This window comes from Oncorhynchus masou, unplaced genomic scaffold, assembly GCF_036934945.1.
Source record: "Oncorhynchus masou masou isolate Uvic2021 unplaced genomic scaffold, UVic_Omas_1.1 unplaced_scaffold_844, whole genome shotgun sequence".
NCBI classification, from domain to species: Eukaryota; Metazoa; Chordata; class Actinopteri; order Salmoniformes; family Salmonidae; genus Oncorhynchus; species Oncorhynchus masou.
The window spans coordinates 224167-235002 of record NW_027014907.1 but is presented as its reverse complement, the minus strand read 5'-3'; the positions used below and the strand labels follow the sequence as shown (position 1 = coordinate 235002).

At 44.8% G+C, this 10836-nt stretch overlaps 1 protein-coding gene across 1 annotated transcript; it reads left to right on the top strand.

The window, feature by feature from the left end:
• Positions 1-610: 610 nt before the first annotated feature.
• Positions 611-10500, top strand: LOC135537800 (E3 ubiquitin-protein ligase TRIM39-like). Its single transcript, XM_064963807.1, has 7 exons — positions 611-1142; positions 2347-2442; positions 6450-6683; positions 6785-6807; positions 7455-7573; positions 7882-8142; positions 8619-10500. The coding sequence occupies exons 1-7, from the start codon at positions 729-731 to the stop codon at positions 8891-8893; spliced, it is 1422 nt and encodes a 473-aa protein (XP_064819879.1). The 5' UTR covers positions 611-728; the 3' UTR covers positions 8894-10500.
• Positions 10501-10836: the final 336 nt, after the last annotated feature.

Below are 10836 nucleotides of genomic sequence, written 5' to 3'. Positions count from 1 at the left end.
TCAGAGCAGGTAGCCTAGTGGTTAGAGCAGGAAGCCCATTGGTTAGAGCAGGTAGCCTAGTGGTTAGAGCAGGAAGCCCATTGGTTAGAGCAGGTAGGCCAGTTACTGAAAATTTGCTCAATGGAAACAGGATGCACTTGAGCTCAAATTCGATTCTCATAGCAAAGGGTCTGAATACTTATATAAATAAAAGGTATTTATGTTTTTAATACATTTCTAAAATAAATATTTTCACTTTATCATTGTGGGGGATATTGTGTGTAGATTTTATGAAGACATTTTGTTATTTAATACATTTGGGAATAAAACTATAACATAACAAAATGTGGTAAAAAGTCTGAAAACTTTCCGAATGCGCTGAATCTTCCTCTGGTTTACTAGAAAACACAGAAACACACCGTTTACCCAGATGTTGATGTTGGGGTGGTGCTGGAAAAGGATGAACACGGAGCTGAAACATTTTGAAACTCCTGTTTAAGGGTCGTGTTTCTGAGACGAGCCATTGAGAGCTGTCCGTCCGTCTGTTTAAAAACAGTAACACCTGACTATAAATAGCCACCAGGGGGGTTTCCTGTTGTGGCCAAACAGCACCAGTGATTGTGTAATCACTGCTACGCATTAAACATTAAGCAAGCGGCTGCAGATAGTAGCAGAGCAACAGACCATAATACTGTAGCAAGAGGCACCTGTCAAAGATCCAGTGATCAAGGAGAGATCAATCTGTTTCCATGGCGTCTGAGCAGCAAAGGGGTGATGAGCCCTCTCTCCCCAGGGAAGAGGCTGTGTGCCCAGGCTGTCAGGGAGCAGGGCCCCTGGTCCTGCCGTGTGGCCACAGCCTGTGTGAGGCCTGCCTGGGGCTGTGTGAGGGCGAGCTGGGCCAGGGGGGCTGTACCATCTGCTACGGCAGAGACCTGCTGGACTGCGTCCTGAAGAGACTGCTGGACTCTCTGTTCCAAGGGCAGCCGCGGCGGGCCAGGGATGGAGGGGTAGAGGACCTGGACAGGGAGCTGTGTCCTCTGCACGGGGAGAGGCTGACGTTGTATTGTGTGGAGGACAAGGAGATGGTGTGTGTGGCGTGTCAGAGCGAGGAGCACGACGACCACGAGTGTTGTCCCACGGAGGAGGCTGTGCACGACTGCAAGGTGAGAGTGTTGTGACTGACTACCTACACAGATACTCAGAGACGAAAGCGGAATTCAAACGCAGAGCTGCAATAGTTCAGTGGCAAATTGTGACATAACTTCAACTGCTCCTCGGGGGAAACACAGTCCAGCCGCACACCATCCCAACACTGCTCCATGAATAAAATCAGAATTCATGTAAACATTACAGTTTTGAAAATATAGCTTGTCCAATAAAAAAGTTGCCTCTTGGCACACCTTATGAGGTAAGTTGAGCCCGGGACAGGGTAAGATAAGCCGCCTACAAATTTCTGAACTGAATTAAATTTTACCACTACCTTGTTAAAAAAACATGTCAATTTTTATTTCCCAAATCAAAATCACTTTTTTTTAAAACAGCATTTTAAGCATCTGAACTCAGGCTTAACACCTAAGAAACACTTTTAACATGGGCCAGGCCCTGTTGTTACCTCATATCCCAGAGATAATGCCAGAGATAATGCCTTGGATTTTGCCTGGGAAGAAAACACTTCAATTTGCTCAAATTGTCATTGGCTCAATTTACCACAAGGAAAACATGTTGACTATATTAGTCCACACAGCTACAAGGATGCACTTTCATGGCAGGTTTAAGACCTCATATTGAAGCTGATAGAGACCCCAACTGATGTATAAAACAATCTTTAAATTTTACTAGGCAAGTCAGTTAAGAACAAATTCGTATTTTCAATGACGGCCTAGGAACAGTGGGTTAACTGCCTGTTCAGGGGCAGAATGACAGATTTGTACCTGTCAGCTCCCCGATTTGAACTTGCAACCTTTTGCTTACTAGTCCAACACTCTAACCACGAGGCTACCCTGCAATCTTAATATTACCTACTTTGGTTTAGATACAAACATCATGAAACCACGTTTTATTTGGACCTCTTTCTTATCACTTTTTTCCACGTGGTTTCTTCCTTCACAGACTCCATGAAATTATGACCTCTTCCTAAATATTTTGTAAAATTATACATTTTTGTATGATTTCCTAGAAACAAGGTTGGCTCATCTTACCCCTTTGGCTCTCCTTACCCCACTCTCTCCTACAGTACAACTGATCTGACGTGGTTGTTACAATCCCTAACCAGGTGTGATGGAGACAATCTTTGGTTGATCACTGTCACACATATGTGTATGTTGACTCACCCCTGACCTCTCTCTAACCACTGACCTCTGACCCCAGAGGGAGCTGACGTCTGCCCTGAGACCTCTACAAGAGAAGTTGGAGGCTCTGAACACTGTCAAACAGACCTGTGAGGAGTCAGCTGAACACATCAAGGTTAGGAGGGGTCAGCTGAACACATCAAGGTTAGGAGGGGTCAAGAGGGCTGAACACATCAAGGTTAGGAGGGGTCAGCTGAACACATCAAGGTTAGGAGGGGTCAGCTGAACACACCAAGGTTAGGAGAGGTCAGCTGAACACACCAAGGTTAGGAGGGGTCAAAAGGGCTGAACACATCAAGGTTAGGAGGGGTCAAAAGGGCTGAACACATCAAGGTTAGGAGGGGTCAAAGGGGCTGAACACACCAAGGTTAGGAGGGGTCAAGAGGGCTGAACACATCAAGGTTAGGAGGGGTCAAGAGGGCTGACCACATCAAGGTTAGGAGGGGTCAGCTGAACACATCAAGGTTAGGAGGGGTCAGCTGAACACACCAAGGTTAGGAGGGGTCAGCTGAACACACCAAGGTTAGGAGGGGTCAAGAGGGCTGAACACACCAAGGTTAGGAGGGGTCAGCTGAACACATCAAGGTTAGGAGGGGTCAGCTGAACACATCAAGGTTAGGAGGGGTCAAGAGGGCTGAACACATCAAGGTTAGGAGGGGTCAGCTGAACACATCAAGGTTAGGAGGGGTCAGCTGAACACATCAAGGTTAGGAGGGGTCAAGAGGGCTGAACACATCAAGGTTAGGAGGGGTCAAGAGGGCTGAACACATCAAGGTTAGGAGGGGTCAGCTGAACACATCAAGGTTAGAAGGGGTCAGCTGAACACATCAAGGTTAGGAGGGGTCAAGAGGGCTGAACACACCAAGGTTAGGAGGGGTCAGCTGAACACATCAAGGTTAGGAGAGGTCAGCTGAACACATCAAGGTTAGGAGGGGTCAGTAGAACACACCAAGGTTAGGAGGGGTCAGCTGAACACACCAAGGTTAGGAGGGGTCAAAAGGGCTGAACACACCAAGGTTAGGAGGGGTCAGCTGAACACATCAAGGTTAGGAGAGGTCAGCTGAACACATCAAGGTTAGGAGGGGTCAGTAGAACACACCAAGGTTAGGAGGGGTCAGCTGAACACATCAAGGTTAGGAGGGGTCAAGAGGGCTGAACACATCAAGGTTAGGAGGGGTCAGCTGAACACATCAAGGTTAGGAGGGGTCAGCTGAACACATCAAGGTTAGGAGGGGTCAAGAGGGCTGAACACATCAAGGTTAGGAGGGGTCAAGAGGGCTGAACACATCAAGGTTAGGAGGGGTCAGCTGAACACATCAAGGTTAGGAGGGGTCAAGAGGGCTGAACACATCAAGGTTAGGAGGGGTCAAGAGGGCTGAACACATCAAGGTTAGGAGGGGTCAGCTGAACACATCAAGGTTAGAAGGGGTCAGCTGAACACATCAAGGTTAGGAGGGGTCAAGAGGGCTGAACACACCAAGGTTAGGAGGGGTCAGCTGAACACATCAAGGTTAGGAGAGGTCAGCTGAACACATCAAGGTTAGGAGGGGTCAGTAGAACACACCAAGGTTAGGAGGGGTCAGCTGAACACACCAAGGTTAGGAGGGGTCAAAAGGGCTGAACACACCAAGGTTAGGAGGGGTCAGCTGAACACATCAAGGTTAGGAGAGGTCAGCTGAACACATCAAGGTTAGGAGGGGTCAGTAGAACACACCAAGGTTAGGAGGGGTCAGCTGAACACATCAAGGTTAGGAGGGGTCAAAAGGGCTGAACACATCAAGGTTAGGAGGGGTCAAAAGGGCTGAACACATCAAGGTTAGGAGGGGTCAGCTGAACACACCAAGGTTAGGAGGGGTCAGCTGAACACACCAAGGTTAGGAGGGGTCAGCTGAACACACCAAGGTTAGGAGGGGTCAGCTGAACACACCAAGGTTAGGAGGGGTCAGCTGAACACATCAAGGTTAGGAGGGGTCAGCTGAACACACCAAGGTTAGGAGGGGTCAGCTGAACACACCAAGGTTAGGAGGGGTCAGCTGAACACATCAAGGTTAGGAGGGGTCAGCTGAACACATCAAGGTTAGGAGGGGTCAGCTGAACACATCAAGGTTAGGAGGGGTCAGCTGAACACACCAAGGTTAGGAGGGGTCAGCTGAACACATCAAGGTTAGGAGGGGTCAAAAGGGCTGAACACATCAAGGTTAGGAGGGGTCAAAAGGGCTGAACACATCAAGGTTAGGAGGGGTCAGCTGAACACACCAAGGTTAGGAGGGGTCAGCTGAACACACCAAGGTTAGGAGGGGTCAGCTGAACACACCAAGGTTAGGAGGGGTCAGCTGAACACACCAAGGTTAGGAGGGGTCAGCTGAACACATCAAGGTTAGGAGGGTCAGCTGAACACATCAAGGTTAGGAGGGGTCAGCTGAACACACCAAGGTTAGGAGGGTCAGCTGAACACATCAAGGTTAGGAGGGGTCAGCTGAACACATCAAGGTTAGGAGGGGTCAGCTGAACACACCAAGGTTAGGAGGGGTCAGCTGAACACATCAAGGTTAGGAGGGGTCAGCTGAACACATCAAGGTTAGGAGGGGTCAAGAGGGCTGAACACATCAAGGTTAGGAGGGGTCAGCTGAACACACCAAGGTTAGGAGGGGTCAGCTGAACACATCAAGGTTAGTAGGGGTCAGCTGAACACACCAAGGTTAGGAGGATCCATCCATAGACAGAACGATGGATCATTTCTGGGTTTGTATGTGACTAGTTCTGTGTCGTCCCATTGGTCGAATATACTCCCATCAGGACTGTGAAATGGTAACAGCACAATAACTGGGATTGATGTTGAAACAGCAGATTCAGTCAAAGTACATTATCAATATCATACAGTAGAAGTACATTATCATTGATATCAGACAGGAGATCCAGTCGAAGTACATTATCGTTGATATCAGACAGTAGATCCAGTCGAAGTACATTATCATTGATATCAGTCAGTAGATCCAGTCGAGGTACATTATCATTGATATCAGACAGTAGATCCAGTCGAAGTACATTATCGTTGATATCAGACAGTAGATCCAGTCAAAGTACATTATCATTGATATCAGTCAGTAGATCCAGTCGAAGTACATTATCATTGATATCAGACAGTAGATCCAGTCGAGGTACATTATCATTGATATCAGACAGTAGATCCAGTCGAGGTACATTATCATTGATATCAGACAATAGATCCAGTCGAAGTACATTACCATACTATATATCAGAAAGTAGATCCAGTCGAAGTACATTATCGTTGATATCAGACAATAGATCCATTCGAAGTACATTATCATTGATATCAGACAATAGATCCAGTCGAAGTACATTATCGTTGATATCCAGCAGGAGATCCAGTCGAAGTACATTATCATTGATATCAGACAGTAGATCCATTCGAAGTACATTATCATTGATATCAGACAATAGATCCATTCGAAGTACATTATCATTGATATCAGACAGTAGATCCAGTCGAAGTACATTATCATACTATATATCAGAAAGTAGATCCATTCGAAGTATATTATCATTGATATCAGACAGTAGATCCAGTCGAAGTACATTATCATACTATATATCAGAAAGTAGATCCATTCGAAGTACATTATCATTGATATCAGACAGTAGATCCAGTCGAAGTACATTATCATACTATATATCAGAAAGTAGATCAAGTCGAAGTATATTATCATTGATATCAGACAGTAGATCCAGTCGAAGTACATTATCATTGATATCAGACAGTAGATCCAGTCGAAGTACATTATCATTGATATCAGACAGTAGATCCAGTCGAAGTACATTATCACTGATAGCAGACAGTAGATCCAGTCGAAGTACATTATCATTGATATCAGACAATAGATCCAGTCGAAGTACATTATCATTGATATCAGACAATAGATCCAGTCGAAGTACATTATCATTGACATAATTTCCTGAGCTCCTAATTCCACTTGATAAACTGCTAAAGTATTGATAGAGATGAGGTCATTGGGATTCTGCTATTCCCTCCATCTCCTGCATCTCCTCCTTTCATTCCTTCTTTTCCCCGTCGTCCCCTATATCCCCGTTTACCCCCTGCAGAGCCAGGCACAGCAGACCGAGCGCCTGGTCCAGCAGCAGTTTGAGAAGCTGCACCAGTTCCTCCGAGATGAGGAAGCTGCTGTGATCTCTGCTCTGAAGGAAGAGGAAGCGGAGAAGACCCAGGGGATGAGGGACAGGACAGACAGAACAACAGACCAGATCAACTCTCTAGCTGAGGCCATTGAGGTGACGGTGAAGGCCATGGACACTGGTGATGACATATCCTTCCTCAAGGTACGGACTCATCAGAGAACGAGATCACGGTATGAAAAGAGGTTGTAATTTAAGGATATTATCGTTTGCCTTTCAAGTAAAGACGTCATATTTTCCATTAGAACTTCAAGAGGACCTCTGAGAGGTGGGTGTGTTGCTCTACTCTTTTCCTTCATAGTTGTGCATCTTGTAATCTCAGCACCTATAACCTAATCTCACCTCTAACCTAATCTCACCTCTAACCTAATCTCACCTCTAACCTAATCTCACCTCTAACCTAATCTCACCTCTAACCTAATCTCACCTCTAACCTAATCTCACCTCTAACCTAATCTCACCTCTAACCTAATCTCACATCTAATCTAATCTCACCTCGAACGTAATCTCACCTATAACCTAATTTTACCTATAACCTAATCTCACCTATAACATAATCTCACCTATAACCTAATCTCACCTATAACCTAATTTAGCACATACAACCTAATCTCACCTATAACCTAATCTCACCTACAACCTAATCTCACCTATAACCTAATCTCACCTACAACCTAATCTCACCTATAACCTAATCTCACCTACAACCTAATCTCACCTACAACCTAATCTCACCTACAACCTAATCTCACCTGCAACCTAATCTCACCGAAAACCAAATCTAATTTTGAACCTAATCTCAGCTACAACCAAATCTCACCTATAACCAAATTCCGCATGGGCTCCCTCTGTCTGTCTGTCACAAGGGATTATACATTATGTAAACCTGCTGACACATGAACCTTCTTCTGACAGGACTCAGGTGACAGTACAGGAGCCAGAGGAGGTGACAGGAGCTCTGCTGGATGTGGCCAAACACCTGGGCTGTCTCAACTACAGAGTCTGGGAGAGGATGCAGGACGTCATTACATACAGTGAGTAGAGGGAGACCATAACACCACAATACATGTGCAGATAATGTATTTTGAGTACTGTAGGAATGATAACTCAATGTACTCTCTCTCTCTCTCTCTCTCTCTCTCTCTCTCTCTCTCTCTCTCTCTCTCTCTCTCTCTCTCTCTCTCTCTCCCTCTCTCCCTCTCTCCCTCTCTCTCTCTCCCTCTCTCCCTCTCTCCCTCTCTCTCCCTCTCTCTCCCTCTCTCTCCCTCTCCCTCTCTCTCTCCCTCTCTCCCTCTCTCCCTCTCTCCCTCCCTCCCTCCCTCCCTCCCTCCCTCACATCCAGCTCCTGTGACTCTGGACCCCAACACGGCTGATGTCTGCCTGTCTCTGTCTGATGATCTGACCAGCCTGCGGTACACAGAGGAGGAGGAGCGACTCCCTGACAACCCAGAGAGGTTCTGTTACTATGAGTGTGTCCTGGGTTCCGAGGGCTTCAACTCCGGACGACACACCTGGGACGTGGAGGTGGGCGTGAACAGCGAGTGGGCCGTGGGCGTGGCACGGGAGACGGTCTCGAGGAAGGAGTGGTTCCCCCCGAGCCCAGGTACCGTCCCTTGCCATTGTGCCATTGAGCAAGGCACATAACTTCAACAACTCTCTGTCCAGAGGCGCTGCTCTGTGGCTGACCCTGTGCCAATCGTTGTGAATGTGTGCACGTGTGGTGGTTAAGTTCTGCAAAAAGAAACCTTTTCTCAAATGGACAATAAAGTCATTGTAAATAACAATTTGTTCTTAACTGACGTGCCTAGTTAAATAAAGGTTAAATAAATACAATATATGTATAATCTATTCTATTCTATTCCATTCTATTCCATTCTATTCCATTCTATTCCATTCTATTCTATCGCATTCTATTCTATTCTACTCCATTCTATTCTATTGCATTCTATTCTATTGCATTCTATTCTATTCCATTCTATTCTATTGCATGCTATTCTATTGCATTCTATTCCATTCTATTCTATTGCATGCTATTCTATTGCATTCTATTCCATTCTATTCTATTGCATTCTATTCTAGAGAGGGGCCTGTGGACCATCTGCTACTATGGAGGTGAATACCGCGCCCGCACGGCCACCGCCACCCCCCTGGTCCTGAAGAGAAGGCCCCAGGAAGTCAGAGTGCAGCTGGACTGGGACAGAGGCAGGGTGATCTTCTCCGACGCCTCAGATAACACGCTCATCTACAAGTTCCAACACAAGTTCACCCAGAGAGTGTTCCCTTACTTCTCCAACACCTGCAAGAGGCACCCTCTGAGGATCTCAGCCGGGAAGGTGACAGTTACAGCGGAGTAGCTTGGTTCATTCATTAAGAGCTGATTTGATAAACCTATAGTTAAGGGACATTAAAAAGCTGTTGCTGCAGAACAGGTAAAAACATTAGCTTTAAAGTGGATGCATCTTTACTGCAGCAAAGGCATTTTTTATGCAGCTTCGAGACTGCTTTCTGTCTCTCTGGGTTCTAATCTAAATAGATCATTATTGACTCGCTCTGGGTTCTAATCTAAATAGATCATTACTGACTCTCTCTGGGTTCTAATCTAAATAGATCATTATTGACTCTTTCTCTGGGTTCCAATCTAAACAGATAATTACCGACTCTCTCTCTGTTCTAATTTAAATAGATAATTACTGACTCTCTCTCTCTGTGTTCTAATCTAAATAGATAATTACTGACTCTCTCTGTGTTCTAATCTAAATAGATAATTACTGACTCTCTCTCTCTCTCTCTGTGTGTGTTCTAATCTAACTAGATAATTACTGACTCTCTCTCTGTGTTCTAATCTAACTAGATAATTACTGACTCTCTCCCTGTGTTCTAATATAAATAGATAATTATTGACTCTGTGTTCTAATCTAAATAGATAATTACTGACTCACTCTGGGTTCTAATCTAAATAGATAATTACTGACTCACTCTGGGTTCTAATCTAAATAGATAATTACTGACTCTCTCTCTCTCTCTCTCTCTCTCTCTGTTCTAATCTAAATAGATAATTACTGACTCTCTCTCTCTGTGTGTTCTAATCTAACTAGATAATTACTGACTCTCTCTGTGTTCTAATCTAACTAGATAATGACTGACTCTCTCTCTCTGTGTTCTAATCTAACTAGATAATGACTGACTCTCTCTCTGTGTTCTAATCTAACTAGATAATTACTGACTGCCTCTGGGTTCTAATCTAAATAGATAATTACTGACTCTCTCTCTCTCTCTCTCTCTGTGTGTGTTCTAATCTAACTAGATAATTACTGACTCTCTCTCTGTGTTCTAATCTAACTAGATAATTACTGACTGTCTCTGGGTTCTAATCTAAATAGATAATTACTGACTCTCTCTCTCTCTCTCTGTTCTAATCTAAATAGATAATTACTGACTCTCTCTCTCTGTGTTCTAATCTAACTAGATAATGACTGACTCTCTCTCTGTGTTCTAATCTAACGAGATAATGACTGACTCTCCCTCTGTGTTCTAATCTAACTAGATAATGACTGACTCTCCCTCTGTGTTCTAATCTAACTAGATAATGACTGACTCTCTCTCAGTGTTCTAATCTAACTAGATAATTACTGACTCTCTATCTGTGTGAATACAGGGCTTGTATGACCTCCATGCGATTTGCACTAATTTCCTTTAACAGTAGCAATGTGATGCATTATATGTTTTCTGTGACAGGGTACAGTATACAAGGCGTTTGTAACGTTTGATAGACACTGTATAGTTTGCCTAAAAGGTTTTGCTTGTTTTCCTGTCCCATGCTTTCAGGAGAATCTTTGCACACAAAAAATGATTGTAGTTAGGCAGTCCTAAAGTACTGTAACAATGTTAACATGAAACATACAACTGTTTTAAAACCTATCACCTGTCCACAGCTTGTCCATATGAACGAACATAAAGATATATAAAGCACTTGGATCTGTTGTGGTTTCGTGTCAGTGGTTTTCAGAGCAGAGTGAGGAAGGGTGTGTAACCTTTCAGAGCAGAGTGATGGAGGGTGTGTAACATTTCAGAGCAGAGCAGAGTGAGGGAGGGTGTGTAACATTTCAGAGTAGAGTGAGGGAGGGTGTGTAACCTTTCAGAGCAGAGCAGAGTGAGGGAGGGTGTGTAACCTTTCAGAGCAGAGCAGAGTGAGGGAGGGTGTGTAACATTTCAGAGCAGAGTGAGGGAGGGTGTGTAACCTTTCAGAGCAGAGCAGAGTGAGGGAGGGTGTGTAACATTTCAGAGCAGAGTGAGGGAG